Raw genomic sequence first — 17,907 nt, 5'->3', positions numbered from 1 at the left:
TAATCTTACTTTGAGTATTCACAGTGACACTGAGTCACAGCACTGATGTGCATTTTTCATCCCACGCATGACTGGAACAATGCCATCATTATGATCTTGGTTATGTGATCATCTTCACTGTGATACTGTACACTGTACCATGAATTGTATGTCATATTGTATATCTTATAGCGAACATCATATACCGTAAGGTCAGGTTGGATGTATCAGGATTGTTTTACATAGCTCCACATACCAGGATCGTGGTAGAATGCTTTAAAACTACATTTCATTTGATGATCGTGAAATCCCTGTTCAGTCTCCTGAAACGCACACATCTGTGTATTGCATTTGAGAATCTTGTGAAAAGTGTTCCTTGGTTCTAATTTGTATGCATGCAATTGCATTGCATTGCACGCATACAAATTGAAATGATGAAACAACCAGAACCTTTCAGGAATGAATTAAGGTATTTTAATGTTTCTTCTCTCTCTCCCCCTCTCTCTCTCTTGCTGCATTCTCATAGTAAGCACAGTGAAGTCCCATACTTTATGAAACATTTGCAATTAAATATCTGTAAGAATTTTACAGATTGAGGAGGTACAAGTGAATTTCAAGTAGGTCACAAACAAAGTACTTAGCACATTCAAATCAATGCAGATTATCCAAGAGACTGTTACAAATTCTATGCACATTGCACTGTCCTAAATTCTAATGTCTGAAAGTAAGATCGGGTGATAATAATAATCCTTGCATTTGATACAGCCTTATCACTTCTTCGAGACGTCTCAAAGCTCTTCACAGAAGATACTGTAAAGTGAATTGACTGTATATTTTGTGGGCGAAATGCGAATAATCGTGAAATCACAATCCAAATTTCCTATGAATGACAAAGGATTCTTAGTTCAATGTCTTTACAGGATTTCTTCAGAAGCCAAAAGGGTTAAAGGGTAAGTATTGCCCTGCTGGCCACCAGCGTGGCAATGTGATTGTTATATCAATCGGGAACATCTGGAGGATGCTGACATTTCAGAAGCTTCTCTGGGAATTAAGAGCGGCTCCATTAAGTTCGTCATGTAGCCAAGAACCAGTACCCAATTAGTGCATGCAGATGCCCATGTTCTGTGAGAGTTGCTCTGGAAGAATGTCTCAATTTATCTTGCATCAGTCCATGCGTATAAAGCATTGTGATGATAGACTTGTCAGACAAAACAGCACTCAAGGAAGGAACAGTTGACACCAGCACTCAAGCCAGGGTCAACCACCACTTCAAAAGCAGTGCCTGTTGTTGAGCTAAAGATGTTGAGTATTGATTTGAAAAAGTGTAGATTGAGAAAGTTCTTTCTGTGAAACTGACGAGGTTTGACATTGAGTGCTTATAATGGGATTTTCTTGTAACAGGTACACTTTGTTAACGTGGCTACGAGGAACATAAGGAGGAATTTCATCCCTTTATGAAGTTTAACACTGACCTTATTTACACAAAGGCACTAGAAAGAAATCAGAAGAGAGAACTTTGCTTTCAACCTAAATGAGTAATTAAAGTCTGAGGCTGGTGCAGTACCCCAGGGCACTGTTGACGACAGACTAGCCAGCTTGGCTCATCAGCAGGATTTGGAGAGCCGTCAATGGGGGCAGGAATACTTCTCACACAGCTCCTGTTAACACTGTAAGCCAAAACCCTAAGGTGGTCTCGGCTGGACAAACAGTGAAATCTTACCAGACAGTGCTCTCAATGGGAAGCTGTACGGTTTTAACTAGTTAAACTCCAGTAGTCCAAACTCAATGCATCCATGACTTGGCTCATGCCAACCTGTAACTAATACTTTCTAGCACTATGGAATCGCAGTTCATTCGCTGGGAGTAGAATTCAGTAGCTTACGTTCCTTTCCAGCCAAATGGGAGATTTCCTTATTTAGATGGCAGGCATATATAAAAGTATCAATCTGGTTTGGATACTCCCAAGCATGGTGATGGGTTTCTGCATGTATCACATGCCCAGCTTAGTAAAAAAAAATTGCAGAGTCTCAGTCACTAAAAAATAGCAAACAATCTGGTTTTCAATCAAATTTAGACAAGAAGCTTAACGTAGTGAAATGTAAAGGTCACACGGGCTCCAAAGCAGCTCCTCTGCTCTTTTAGTTAGTTTAATGCCATGTAGATGCGTCAAACACGCAAAGCATGAGCCGAACTGTACCAAATAGGTTAGTGATTAGATTGTCCCTAGAAGACTTAATGGGGTGGGGGGGTTGAAAAGAATTAATTCAAGCAAAGGATTCCCATAGTACAGATTGCTTTGCCACAAGTGACTATTGAGGTTGAGAGATCACAACATCTGAAAGGAAGTTGGATGAAGATTTGAAGAGGAAGATACAGGAAAGAACAGAGTAGTTAGGATGAGAGTGGATAGGCCCAGTGGCTGTTATATCATGTGTTTAAGTCTGTATAAAATATGAGAAATATGAAATTTGAGAGAGAATTGTAGCTTATCCCCAATACCTGTATGTTTCATCTATGGAGCTAGTATTGTAACCAAGGAAGCCAGAGCAATATTTTTGCCACGCCACCAAGAAACCAACTCATTATCTTTTGCGCACATCACAGTTTTTTTTTCCCTTGTTCCCTGTACCCGCTCAGCATCTGCCGGCTTATTGATTGTGTTTACCCTGCAGCACACTTAATTGTATCCGCTGACTCTAATTCTGGTATCATGAGCGATGAGCTAAATGCACAAATTAATTAAAGGGCACAAGAGAAAGAATTTATTGATAAAGATGGATGCTTCTGCACTTCTGAGACCAAAATCTAAGTGGTCTTCCTCCTGTTTGAGTGATTAGTGATTTGCTGATACTCGCTTAAGGCAGCAAGATTACAGAGTGTTGGTGGGTGACTGGTCACTAGTTATTACATCCAGTGTTACTGTGCTAGGGTAAGAAGCCAGTATGTTGAGTCTCCATGGTGTCATGTGTATCTCTGCTTCAAGAAACTTTTTTTTAAAACAAAGAACAATACCATTGTTTTTCATGCTGAAAGTGGATCCTTGACTCCTTGACAAAATGAATATAACTTAGGTTGTTTTTAGTTGAAGCTAGGGAGGAAACTGTCAGACTGATGCTGGGTTTATATAGTAGCCCTGCCTTTCACAGCAATACTGCAGTATTCAGAAGTTCAGGTTTAGAATTACATCGGGCAATTTCAGGACAGATACCAGGAAGATTTTCTTTACTCAGAGGGTATTTTAACGACTGTAACAGGTAGGGTGTTTGAAGTCAGGATGCCGGACTCTTTTTTTAAAAAAAACATCTTGATGCTGGGATGGGAGGATGGGAGGGTGGATATTGTGGGAGAATGAGATCAAATGGGCCAAAGGTGCCTATTGATCCAAACTAATCTGATCTGAGATCACCACCTCTTGAAGAGAGTCTTCCTCCTGCTCCTCTTGGGAAAATGGTAACTGGGCAGCAGGCAATCACCGGCAGAACCCCATTCCGTTCCCGGCTGTCTCTGGCTGAGTTGCCCGGGTACCAGATACATGCGTTTTGTTTGCATTGTTCTTCCCGTATAAAACATCCGCAGAGATCAGAGGAGAGGGAGGTTCACGGGTAGAAAATTAAAGCAATGGAGTTCGATCATGCAGTGCTGTTTTTGATGTTACTGTAGATCCTCTGGATTTCACTCTGCAGAGTAAGAGTTACAGCCTCTGGGTATTCAGCATGCTCTTATGTTTGATTCAAACCAGCTTTGAAGCTTTATTTTACAGAATAAACATCCTTATGTTGACTCCTCTCTCCACACACACACACGCACACCTTCCCTGCACCAGCCTTTTCACTGATGTAAATCTTTGTAGACTTGCACCCTCATCTGACCATTCTGACCATTTCAATGATAGTGACTCCAAATATATTTAACTGTTAATTGCGGAAGTCATTCAGGCTTATTTAATTCAATGTTTTAGCTCATATGATTTTTGCTGCAATAAGAGCGAAGCAGGGATAAAATCCGTTTCTTTTTAATGATTCTCGCCACTGTTTGAATGTGAAGCATATCTGTGGATTGACTCGCAGATTTTAAATGGCTCCATTCAGTCCTTCAGCTGCCCTTGGATGTACCTTTAAAGGCGGAACCTGACGTATCTCAGTGCATGTTTTACCCAAGGGAGGTTGGAGAGGACATTGAATATGAAAGCTCTGACCTCCTTCGGGTAAAGCACGAGACATTCTCAGCACATTGTTTTACTGAGTGGAAATAGGACTTGATAGCTGTTGTGGTAGTTACAATGTCAACAGAGAAGCAATGGCTGGGTGGGATTTTGTACACAAGGGTGTCAGTTTCGGCTACATCGTTGCCTTAATATTATGAATTCTTCACCAATGCTATTTACAAGCCGTCACGTTGATGGATTCAAGTTTTAGGCTTCTTTATCAAAAGAAACTCCACTGGAGTCGGAGGTGCAGTCCTTTGGATGAAACATTGAACCGAAAACCTGTCTACCTACTTTGGAGACCGGTGAATATCCTCTGCCACTATTTGAAAAGAGAAAGTTGTTTGTCCTGGTGTCCTGGCCCCCAATCCCCAGATAAAATTGGTCATTGACTTCATGGGTCTTTGCGGGACATTGCTGTGTGCAAATTGGCAGCTGTGGTAAGGCGCTATATCAAATTCAAGGAATGTGTATTACTTTTCTCACCTCCCTCTGTAATATCCCCTGCTGTTGTTCAATTCCATTCACTATAGTTCTGTGTGTCTATGTGTTAATCATTTATCAGCAGTACATTTTACTTGTTATATTTCTACCCCATTTGTGAAATCCCTTTACAATTTTCTTGCTGCAAATTTAAGTTACATTGCTTAATTAGGCAATTTACATTGAAAGAAAGTACTGAGCATAATTAAAATAACGGGTGGAATAAAGGTATTAATGCGCTCAATGGTCAACAGTGGTTTGGAGTAATATCTGCACAGGGAGGGGGTGAAGATCGTTATTCTTACCGTTCCAATTCAGCTTTTTCAATTAGCCAGTTATTTGTTTTAAATAAAAACAGAAGTCACTGGGAACACTCAGCAGGTCAGGCAGCATCTATGGAGAGAGGAAAGTGAGTCAACGTTTTGGATCCACGACCCTTCGTCAGAACTGGGGCATGTTGGGAGGGAGAGACTTTTAAGGGCTAACATAGAGGGGGGGAGGCAGGGCAAGGAAGACAAAGGAGAAAATGGATAGAGGAACAGGGGCTGATGGGTTAAAGAGGTGTTAATGATGTAAAACAAAGGGGTGGATTGCAACAAAACGGGAATAAGAATTAGGAATTAGGAGCAGGAGTAGGCCATTCGGCCCCTCGAGCCTGCCCCGAGATGTTAATAATGCAAAACAGAGTGGGAGGGCGTAACAAAAATTTTGACCTGCTGAGTGTTCCCAGGAACTTCTGTTTTTGTTTCAGATTTCCAACATCTGGATTATTTTGTGTTGCATTTGGTTTAAGTATCTGTTGGTTGAGTGACAAAACCACTCTACAAAACATTAACACCATTTGCATGTTCAAAACTGAATTCCGTTCAATAGCTGTCTGCAAAGCACACATCTCATGAATAAATCACTAACTTCAGTTTCGCAGAGAAAATGCCTGGATAAAAACAGTGCCTTGAATGTTTTTGGTCTGACACATGCAGAAACCCATCAATAACAACTTGCAGTTATTGAGCACTCTTCATGCTACATAAATAATATATACATGTAAGTAATAAAAATAATCAACATGTTTCAGAGTATCCAGAGCAGAATAAGAGTTTCATGTATGCCACCCACACATGGAGATTTCCCCAGTGTTCAGGCCATTTAAGAGTGAAATCAGGAAGCATTTTTTGGTTGAAATCTGGAATTCTCTCCCCCAAAAGGCCGTGGATGCTGGATCCATCCATACCTTCAAGAGTGAGGTTGATAGCATTTTGGTGTTGTATTAACAGGGTATTAAGGGATATGGGGAGAAAGCGGGAAATTGGAATTGAAAGGATTAGTTGAGGTGCAGATCAGCCGTGATCTAATTAAATGGCGGAACAGGCTCAAAGGGCTGAACGGCCTCCTCCTGTCCCTATGTTCCTGTGTCCTATGTTCCTATGTCTGGAATGGAATTGCAGTTTCTCCCTGGAGGGATGCATCTTGCTTACCTAATTCCAGAGATTGTTGGATGCAAGTTGACAAGAATCAAGAGCTTGGGGAAACTCAGAGTGTACGTTGGGAGTAGCTGCTGGCATTTAACCAGCTAAAACCACCTAGCTTGCCATGGAAAGTACTGCCTTGATGTGCCCAATGCTTTACCAAAAGTGATTAAAGAAAGAGAGAGGGAGAGATGTGACTTAAACTGATTAATCAAATGCTTCTGGCTCGCCTTCATTTCAGATGATGGAAAATACGCCAGCAAATTCTGCAAAGGCGTGGGTGGAAAAAGACAAATGGCGTGCACGGAAATAATGTGGCGAAGTTGAAAAGAAATAAACTCATACTCCCTTTTTCTTTTCCTTACAGCTCCCATGACTAATCCACATTTAGGTAAGTGCTTTATTCCTTGCCTGGGTAAAAAACAGGTTGTTTGTTAGTATTGATTCATTCATTCGGTTTGAGGCTGTGAGACAAATAGGGTCACATTTACAATTGATAGCCTGGATTGAACTGGGAGTTGCTTGTGTGTCAGAAATGATTTCCAGAGAGTAATAAGGCAAAGGATATGTCTCCTCCGTCAGAGGATGATGGACAGGAGCTCCAGCTTCACAGTAGATGGCAAGACAAGCTTTGACTTTTCTGCTCTCAAGAAGGAACCTTGAAGATTGAAGATTTCTTCCTTCCCCTCAGTAATGGTTTCACTTGGCTTATTAGACCTTGGTTGAAAGCCTCTTCAGCCTCTAAATGCTATGGCCCTGAAGGAGGTGGTTCATTTCCAGGCAAAAAGGTCCGTCTACAAAAAGCTGACCGCCACACGTAGCAAGTCCCACGCACATCTTTCTGTTTTCCTCACCCTTTGGAACTCCATCCCACAATCCCTTCGCCTTGTTCCCTCTCTTGCCTCCTTCAAGGCATGACTCAAGCCGCCCTCCTATCTCTCTGCCCTCCCGCACCCCAAACCTGCCCCCCCTCCCCACACTCGGGTCCTGAATCCTGATTATTCAGCGCCTTGGGAGGTCCTCCCAACGTGAAAAGCGCTTTACAAATGTAATGTTGCTGTTGTTTTATACAGCTTTCCACTGCACTAGTCTGTGCAAAACACACAAATATATCTTCGAATCAGTTCATTGACAACCAGGCTCATTTCAAAAGTCCTGGCTGTTCTGTTTGTGAATCGCTTGACTAAGTAGGAACAGTTATAGCGAGGACACCTAAAGAACAGCCATGCAACGCAATACAGTTCTGATATGTATCACTAAGTCCAGAGCAGTGAATTACCTTCAGTGTTTTTCTAGGCAACACTTCATGGAAAGTGTAACACAAACTGCATTTTGTTTTATGGTTAAACTTACGCTGCTGTTTTGATAAGATTTTAATTCCATCTGGAACACACTTAGTAATTACAATACGATCTGAGAACAGAATCTTCTGTGGTACATAATTATGATTGTCCCTGCTGTTAGTGCAACAAATCTTGCCATCTGAAAAGCTATTTTTATCGAGGTAAGCGCTCTAACAGAATAACAGTGATGGAAAGATTAGCAGTAGCATAGAAAGGGACAAGATTCGATGCATACAGAAAGAATCACACGGTGAGGGTGGGGGGATTTAATGGAGGAAGGCTGAACAGTGTGATCTATTCTAAGAAATGAATGGGCTGAAATTCCAGTCAGTGATGCATGTTGTGCCTCTAATGGGATTTCCCCCATTCTAATGCTCAGTGCCAAAGGAACTATGTGTAGACTGTAATTTCAACCCATTAAGGACTGCTTCTGGGGGTATAGCGGCCTCTTGAAGTTCAATTGATTTCCTTTGAGCTCCTCATTCCCAGATTTTGATCTTCTCCTATCCTCTCCGATACCGGCATGAAGTACAATCCCAACCATTTTATTGTCCACGTTTTGGTGAATCTGCTTCCTGGGTTGTCAGGAATCAAGGTCATGTCCATTTTGCCTCCTGCTCTTTTATGAGTTTTGACTTCTTCGATTTCCCGTAGACTTGTTCAAAACACGTGAAATGCCAAAGTCAAAAGGGATCCAGTTCCTCTGTTGTCTTTAAGTGTGGTGTTTAATTCTGATTGATCTTCATTATTGTGGTTGAGTGTTCCTCTTTGTGATGAAGTGAATCTAACGGCCGGTGAAGTGTTTTAACCGAGAAGAGAACTGAATTGGGAATTGTTAATTACAGATGAATATAATTTGTGAAGGTACAATTGGTCGGATGTAGAATAAGTCCCGGAAAACTTCAATTTCAAAGGCTGAGAAAAATCAATTCACATTGGGTTGGTTTTGATTAATTCTTAATGTACTGCAAGTGTACTGCGTTAGAAGGTTTAGCCATTTCCTTTCACAACAACTGAATGTCAGGATCAGAAAAAGAACCCAGATAGCCAACGCTGTGCATTTCAACATGGGAAATCTTTTCGATGCATGGTATGGTGTTCTCTGACATACACACTGGCTAAATGCAGTGATGAGTTTATTAACTACTGCAGGAATTAACTGCTGCAATAACTGCGTAATCCTAATTGAAAAAAGCATTTCCGTCAATGGTAATTCAATATTAATCACCTGGAAGGGTCCCAATGTGAGCAACCAGGACAATTACAGGAACCTAATCTTAATTGCATGTAGCGAATGCACACAACTTCTGAGTGAATGCAACCCTGTGTGATGATTAAGGATGCTTGCATTGCTTCAAAGTGGCCAGCTATAATAACTGCTATACTTGAACATTTCTTGTGCGATAATATATATCAGACAAAATTGAAAAACAAAAATAATTAAAGGCAGCGCTTATGTCCCAGAAAAACTAGATTTGATTTGAATGCAGTCGCTCTGTAACAAAGAGATAACTGCATTGGAACCAATAAACTCAGTGGCCCTATGTAATGTGAAGGTAAGAGAAACATCATCTTGGCCTTTGAAAATCAAATTAATACTGCTTCAGTCATAAGTGGGTTTATATATTAAACATTAAAATGTACTGATTCACATTTGTACATGAATGTGTCTAACACATTAGAATAATGTAATAACAGTTTCCAACAAATGCCCTTGTTTAATTTGTTTGTGTATTTGTTTTTTTAAAAAGAATTTGGATCTACTGGGATGTGGGTGTGCAATATTGATAATGGCAACAAAATTCTGTTCAATCACAGCAAAATAACATGCCATTATAAAGATATTGATGTGAATTAGCATTGTGATTACAAAGTTATTAAGGTGTAATGACAGCCTTATTAATGGAACTTAAAGTAAAGTGTTACTGTCTTGTGATTATAAGGCAGTTTAAAATAGCTTGAAAACATGAACACAGGCAGGACCTGAGTAATTGGTGAATAATGAGCTGTTAAAGAGACACACAGTTCACTGAAGAGTCATTGAGCAACATTTCATTCCTTGTGGAACATCTATTAAATCTTAATATGCCCAGGCTTCTCGAGGTGGAATTGACCAACGTTTTAATTAAATTCAATTTAGTGTGCTTTTTCATTACATATTAGTCCCCAAAAAGTAAGGAGTTGGGGGGTGTTGGAGGTGGAAGGGCGTTTAGACTTTTTCCATTTGAAATGAAGAGAAGCTATTAAAAGTGTCTGATATGTAATTGTTCCAAATTGAGAAAAATATCTGAATTTACAACAGGCAGGACAAGTACCTTGGGTTTCAATGGTTTCAAAACGCATTGTATACAAAGGGATGAAAACATAAACCTCATCATACTATAGTAAAACCCTGCGTTTTACAAAATAAATATAAACATAAAGTGTGCAATTGAATTGGATATCCGCTTAACGCTTACATTTGTGTTGTTTAGAATGTAAATGTTTCTATTCTGTATAATACCCTGCAAATCTGGTGCTGATGCTATTCTGAGGGAGGAGAAAGGAGAATGTTCTTTCCATTTCTTTATGACTTTCATTGTCATTGGAGTTCTGTGGAAACCCCGCTCCTTTCCCTTTATAATACTGAAGCTTATTGATGCAATCATACATTGAACCAAAAGTGAGGCTCCAAAGTCAGACTCCATTCCCTACACATCATCAAACGCATGTGACCAGGCCACGAGATCTCTACTAGATCATGACACCACAGGAATGTTTGTGACAGATACACAAGAGCGCTGGAGTTGAACCTTGTGACTCTGTATCAATCCAGTGTCTGCACAGAATACCAATGATGGGAGCTTCACACATTGCTTTCACTGCCTTTGAGACTTTCTCGCAGACAACGTCATTGCTAGAACTCTGCCCCTTGTATTGAGAAGCACACATTCTGGATTAAGCACAATTTGCTGAACTCTGGTTGCATGAGACTAACAGAATCTCAAGCGTGTCTCCATTGCAAACCCAGAAAACATCTCCAGACCTTGTGTCCTCAGCATTCTGTCAGGGGCTGAGTTAGGAGACATCTCCCCTTGTCACAGTTATTTCGAGCTGCCCTGTGACCCCGTATTTTAAAAGAGGTGATTTTTCTTGATTCAGCTTCAAAGAGGACAAGTGCAATGATGCTGCTGCCAGCATCTGCAAACTGAAGATTAATGTCTTACAGTGTGTGATGGTTACAGAGCAGGACACAAAACCAACGCAATACGAAATCCTCTTCCATCTCCTCAGGAGTTCAGATCTGATCTGAAGTCACCGCCACGTGAATATAGCTGCTCACATCATTTGCGAGTGAAAGCAAACCCAGTTTATCTGCGTTGTCGTGCCTTCAACGTACCACTCAATAGCTTGATTTAATGCAAACTAGCGGGTTTAAAATACCAGGAGCTAACACGGGAGAAGACTCACTCAGCGTGTAGTGCTTTATCTTTTATAATGTCACTGACACATCGAATAATACAGGCAATTTCATAGTTAATGCTTTCCACTGAGCGACAGGGACCTTGACTGCTTTGGAGAGAGTGCTGACAGTGTTTTTGCACCAAACCTGATTTGCTTTCTTTGCGCAAAGTTGCTAACTCGTCTTCAGTTTGATCATGGAGCCAAAAGACTATATTCTATTTGAAAGCTCTCAACTGAAAAGCAGTCTCTTAATGTTGAAGGGTCTGGCATTCCAGGATCAATATTTCTTTTAGCAGCATCTAATGGTCTGGTATCATCAGCTGATGACAAAATGCTATAGATAATCTCTTCAGAGTCCCACAGGCTATTACCAGGTAGGAGAATGACAGTCATTCTGATACTCTTTCTGCTGCGTGGATGAAACGAAAAAACAAATAGATTTTACTCAATTTGCAAAAAAAAATTCCACCTTTAAGATATTTTTTCTGTTTAAAATCAAATGTCAAAATGAAACAATCAGTTACTCGGTTGCTCAACACAATGGTCGTTACTCTCAAATCCCTCCTTCCTGTGTGGTCCATTATCTCTTTAAAACATGTGCATGCATTATCAGCGCAGCAAAAGGACTCTTATAATTAAGTATTTAGCAACAAGCTGGCATGAGATGGATGTAGCCTTTATAAATTGCCTAAGAGCTATAAACAATAATAAACCTTGCATTTGATATAGCGTCTTATCACGTCTCCGAGACGTCTCAAAGCGCTTCACAGAATATACTGTAAAGCGAATTGACTGTATATTTTGTGGACGAAAATGTCTTTTTCACAGGAGAATTCAGCTGCGCGTTTGAAGACGATAAGATTTGTGGCTTCACTCAAGACCGGCTTGACAAGTTTGACTGGACGCGGCAAAGTGCATCAACGAGGAACCCCAAGTACACCCCGAATACAGGGCCAAGCACTGATCGAAGTGGTTCCAAACAAGGCAAGTTGATAGCTTTAGCTCTTTAGCTGTGTATGCTGGGGGGGTTCCGGACAGCACTTCACACTGCTCAATGGACAGGAAACCCTGCATTCTCGGCTTGGCTTCTGTGATCATTAGAGGAATCTCTCAGTGAAGGAAGCCAGCAACTTCCTTGCTTTTCTTTTAACTGTAACTGCCTCCTAACAAGTTGCATTTCACCAAACGGTTAGAATTTCCAATATAACAAAAGTTGAGTTCATTTTATCAGTTGGCTACGTGGAGTAAATTACGCAAAGACGTGAAAATCAGTGAGAGGGAGTGGGGGAACCATCACGAGAAAGGTATTTAATGCTTTAATGCTTCAAACTGTTTTGACAGAGAGCTTAAAGAGTAAACGTAGAACATCCTGAAGTAAAGACGGATATGTACGACAGATTAGAGTCAGATTCTTAACAATGCACACAAAACCTACCAAACCTCTCGCAGTTATACAAGGGTTTCACTCTTGTTGTGGAGTAGGGGATCTGCCCTCGGTCCAATAGCACAAAGACAATATTCCACGGAAGGGTCACACACGAAATCTGAACCGATCTCTCTCTTTCTGATTGACACTCTACATTTCCTGCAGATTTCTGTATTTGTTTTGGATTTCCATCATTCTGTCGTATTTTGGAGCTTTCTGATCTCAGCTCGCCAGATGCAGAACATTGAAATCAGTTGTGTGTTTCAGGGTAAATTTGCATAGAAACCACAGCCGGCCACAAGCAGAGTTTCAATTAGTCCGGCAGCGTAATTTTACACAGCTGGCCTCTGGACAAGAAGGAAAAATTTTCAAAGTTACAGAATTTTTTTTCACACGAGCTTTAACAAAATATAATTATCTGCAACTGCTAAAGTAATAATAATAATAATAATCCTTGCATTTGATACAGCGCCTTATCACGTCTTCGAGACGCCTCAAAGCTCTTCACAAGATATACTGTGAAGTGAATTGACTGTTGTACTTTGTAGGCGAAACGTGGCAGCCAATTGAGCACAATAGTGTCCCACAAACAGTCGTGGATTGAACTGACATAATTATTATTGATTTATTTTTTCTTGAGGGAGTATTATCAGTCGTGCGGAGTAAGGAAACTTACCCAAGGTTTCGCCCTGCCAGGAATCGAACCCAGGTCTCTCACTTGCGAGTGCTCTAACCACTGAGCTACAGGACTCCAAAATGAATGGCTAGCTGGCTTAGATCGACTATTTGAATCTACAAAAGCACCTCTCCCTGTAGTATCTTTTGGGCTGATACAATGGGCGGCTAATTCTATCATCTTAAAGCTGCTCTGCTTTTAAGCGATTGTATGTAACACAAAATATCTAGTGTTTAGAGTGAAGAGTCCTTACCAGTCTGAGTAAAAGTTGCCCTGTAAGGGGTATCTCTTGTGCCTTTCAGTTGAATGTCATCTTGGAGACTTCTTTCACCGGCCTTTGCAGTGTGTGACCTTACTACAGGCTGATTTTGCTTGGCCTGTCCTTGCAGTTCTGACTTCTATGTCATTTTGAAATGTGCGAGTGTTAACACAAAGGTCTGAGTGTTAACAGGGAGAGACTCTCACGAGAGAGAAAAGCAACACATGGTGAATTATTGGAGTTTAATCCTGAGCTTTAATGTGATAAAAAGAGATTTAAAAAAAAAAGGCCAGTGCTTGGGATTCTCCATTCCAGACAGTTTATTTAATAAAAGTTATTGTTCTTCAAATATTTTTTGAAATATCTGAATTCTCAAGAGAATGAACTTAAAGGCTAGAGGCGAAATTACAACAACGGTAAATCAATTCTGAAGATCAGCATCTTTAAAAGTGCGTCACACTGCTCGATATCACTTAAAGATAAATAGAAAGAACCTCAATGTCATCTTGTCAACTGACTTCCCTTCTGCTAGTTGTGATGTCAAACAAAGATGCATTGCTTGGGTACCCAGATGTGCAGGTTGCCAGCATGTCAATGCCATTCAGCATAGAGAGATAGGAATTCTCCATAAAGTATAATTCTAATCTAACCTAAGATAAGCTTTCACAAAACACTGAGCAGAGACGAGGCATTTCAACCGAGCTAATTTAACTTGCATTTTGTATCGTGCCTTATCACGCACAAGTGTCTCAAAGTGCTTCATAAGCAATCATTGTCAAGTGTCGGGACTGTTCTAGAAGACAAACACAGCAGCCATTTGAGTACAACCTAGTCCAATGAACAGCCTGAGGTTAATGACAAATTAACTGGGAGGGAGGTTGTCGTTGATAAAATCACGTTTGAAATGCTTTGTGCAGCCTTCCTTGACAAAGAGATTGAAACACTGGAGAGAGTTTAGGGAAGGTTAACAAGGATAATTCTGGGACGTGAAAGTCCTAAGTATTAGGAAATGGCCACAGAAAGTTACTTACAATTGGAAGGAAGAGGATTGATGGAGGGGGGCGGGCATGCTCTAGTTCTTTAAAATGATGAAAGGCATATATATTAGGAAGTAATTTGACTAAACCAAGAGAGTAGATTGGAGCTAGGTTTCAAATTTAAAAATCTCAAACCATTGAGTGGTAGATTCGTACAACAGACTCCCAACAAAAGTAATAGATGCTGCACCCAAACTCCTTCAATTTAAGTTAGATTAGTCACTGCTTGAGAGATTATTAGAGATAATAATAATAATAATAATAATAATAAGAAGAAGAAGAAGAAGAAGAAGAAGAATGCTTGCATTTGGAATGGCACCTTTCACATCAGCTGAGTGCTTCACAGGAAATATAATGAAGTGCAGTAACTGTGTGTTTTGCAGGCGAACGCAGCAGCCAATTTGCACATAACAATCTCCCTCATGGAGTGAAGAACCAGTTTTATCATGTGAAGCGCTTTAAGGCGTTCTCGCAATGCCATAAGACACTATATCAAATGCAGGGATTATTATGTTATTATCAGAGTTAACATGGCTCATTTATCGAATGCATCGAATTTAGTCATCACGTGGATCATAAAATCTGAGGTTCAATTCCCCCCCCACCCACTCTGTGCTGAGTTAGCTGATGCCAGGCAGGCGAGTGTTGGGAGTGCTTAGATTAATCTCATTCTGTTTCAGCGAGGGAGGAAAATGGATCGGCATTTCTGCTCTGGATGATTATCCAGGGGTTGCTATTGGCATTTATCCTCCTGACTGTGTGGACCAAAGTACTTTGGGAGTTTTCACCATATTTCCAATGCCTGAGAGCAGTAATAGCACCATCTGGTGGCACTGTTTTACATGGAATCAGCATCAGTACAATCTCTGAGTACAATGCTTGGGTTTGTCTGTGTTGATTCAATTGGATTAACTAGATTTACATTGGAGGTAGATTTACATTGGAGGTAAAGTTTGAGGTGTTTCATGATGCATTCTCTTGTGTTAATTAACACAGGGAATGGATTCTGAAACACCACAAAACTTTACCTTGCTGCAAATGTTATCTCATGATAACAACAGCTATTTCCTAACAGACGGGAAAATTAACTTTGGCAACAGTGTACTATTTCAAGTTAGCATGATCAAATAAAGTTCGGGAAAGGTCCACAGCACTACAGTTCTATTTATAGTCAATGCCTAACAGAAGGCTTGTAAGCTGCAGTGGAATGACTCTACATTCCTTGTGGCTTTCTATTTATTATGGCGTAACTGGTTGCAAAATTAAGCCAAGGTTTATAGAGATGAATAATGGATGAGTCACTCAATGCTCGTTCCTTGTCTTATCTAAAGCCCCTGAGCACAGCTGGAACAGGGGTATGCGCTAGCATGCCTCAGCTTCCTTGTGAATTAATAAAGGTTTTAAAGCAAATTGTTTAATCATGTCACTCTCCAATATAAAGATGGGAAAGAGATGCAAAAGCTCCCCAGGTGCTTATGTCAGTGGCACCTTTTGCCCCTGGCCACTACTGCCTGGGAGATCTGGGCTGAGACCTTGCAAATGATGTTGCCAGAGAATATGCATGAGACTAATAGCATCCAAGAGAGGGTATAAAACTAGAACAGATATTACAGTGACTCATTGTTTCGCATCACATCACAGCTCATGGCCAGCTATAACCCAAAGCCATGTTACTCAGAAAGCAATTCTGAACTCGATTTGACTGAACACAACCAGCGTGCAATGATTCCTTCACCAACACAGACAGACATTGTGACATTTTCCTTCTAGAAGGTGGGACTGGACAAGTCTCCCAGCTAAAATGGTTCCAATCGAGACGTGTTATGTGAAATACCGATTTGCACCAATATTCTTCAAGTGCCAAAACAGTACTTTTCTGGGTCCCACAACCACATTAGGGGAGGCTGTTTGTCACATGTGGAACTGAACCAGCAGAGTAGAAAATGGTGTAAATTAAATTGGTGTAAATATTGACAATATGAGCTTCTTCTGATCAACCTCATCAAAAGCGTACACCTAATGCCAAATGCCAACATTTGGCATTAGGGGGTGGGTGGTTAGGGGAAGGAATCTGTTTTCAGGTGTGTCAGTGAAGTATATGAAAGTTCTTTTAAATTTCTATAGGTGAACGTTTTATATCCCAGCATTTGCTTCTGAATTTCTTTTGCCAGCTGCAGTTTTGAGGCTAATTGGAAATCAAGGTCTGTATCAGAATGGAAACGAGATCAGTTTTCGAGGTCAAAATTCAAACCAATTTCATCCATTTTAGAAACCGTTCCCAACGATTTTAATCATCTCCGACCCCTCATTTTCTTCGCCATTAACTATGTTAATGCACCATTAGCTAACCAGCTAGCACTGCAAAGCCCATAAACTCTGAAACGTCTTCTAATATCCTTACGGTGCCTATTTCCAGTTCCGAGTTGCCTTTGGGGTCCATTGGTGGCGTTTGATAGCTTGACAGTGACCTTTCTGTAAATGCTGAGTAACATTTTCTTAAATAAAACACAGCCAGAAAAAAGGTGTGCAAAATCATTTTCCGCAGATGGAAATTTCTGGAATATTTCTGTTTTACATTCATTCAGCCTCATTAACCACCAGAAGATGAACCTCGGAAAACCTAAGAATATAACAACAACAACAAAATTACATTTATAGAGCGCCTTTTACATCGGGAGGACGTCCCAAAGCACTGAACAGTCAGTTGTCGGGGCCCGAGCATGGGGGAGGGGTGGTGTAGGGGTGAGGGAAGGCAGAGAGGTGGGAGGGAGACCAAAGGCACGATCGCAGAGAAGGGTCTTGAGACCGGCCTTGAAGGAGGCAAGGGAGGAAGCGAGGTGAAGGGACCGTGGGATGGAGTTCCAGAGTGTGGGGGCAGAGAGGCTGAAAGCCCGGCCGCCGATGGTAGGGCAGGTCAAGTCGGGTGTGAGACATAAAGCAGACCAGAGCCCACTGAATGGAGGGAGTGGGCAGGTTGGTAGGGGGTCATGAATGAACAGCCGAGCAATGGGACAGAGAGGGCTTGAAATAGAAAACCTGGTGCTCTCATTTTGTAACATATATATGATGTGATATTTTCCTGTAGAGCGTGCGTTAGTATAACTGCAGTGATGTGTTTACAATCTTGGAATAGTATATCAGATCTTTTATTAATGTAATAATAAGAATCCTTGCATTTGATACAGCGCCTCATCAAGTTTTCGAGACATTTCAAAACGCTTCACAGAATATACTGGAAAGTGTACAGACTATCTGTTTTGTAGGCAAATTTGGACATGGAGGGAATATAACTAGGAAGAGAAATTCCTCACTTTGTTTAAGAGAATGGTTTGGGAAAAGGCAACCAATTGCGCACAGCAGTGTCCCACAAACAGTCGTGGATTGAGTGACCAATTTATTGTATATATACAATCTACCGTTTTTATCTTTAGTGTGTCGAGATTAATGAAAGTCATTGTCAAAATGCTGTAAATAAAACAGGAAATATGATCAACCGTATTAGGTGGCAGAGTCCTGTCACCTCAGGGCCACGGTTTCAATGTACTACAGCTGACAGATTAAAGAAGGCCTTCCAAGCTCTAAATGATTGA

General features: G+C 40.8%; 1 protein-coding gene across 1 annotated transcript in view; it reads left to right on the top strand.

Annotated features, from left to right (window-relative positions):
• mdga2a (MAM domain containing glycosylphosphatidylinositol anchor 2a) overlaps positions 1 to 17,907 on the top strand; it is a gene marked incomplete at its 5' end in the record, with an annotated part of 236,384 nt that overhangs the window by 198,661 nt on the left and 19,816 nt on the right. The window contains 2 exons of the mRNA XM_042338106.1: positions 6,500 to 6,523; positions 11,748 to 11,903. Of these exons, the coding sequence (XP_042194040.1) occupies positions 6,500 to 6,523; positions 11,748 to 11,903 (180 nt within the window). The remainder of the gene's footprint in view (positions 1 to 6,499; positions 6,524 to 11,747; positions 11,904 to 17,907) is intronic.

The sequence above is a fragment of the Callorhinchus milii genome, unplaced genomic scaffold, assembly GCF_018977255.1.
Source record: "Callorhinchus milii isolate IMCB2004 unplaced genomic scaffold, IMCB_Cmil_1.0 Scaffold9, whole genome shotgun sequence".
Taxonomy (NCBI): Eukaryota; Metazoa; Chordata; class Chondrichthyes; order Chimaeriformes; family Callorhinchidae; genus Callorhinchus; species Callorhinchus milii.
The sequence above is the reverse complement of the archived record's forward strand: the minus strand, read 5'-3'. Positions and strand labels throughout refer to the sequence as shown.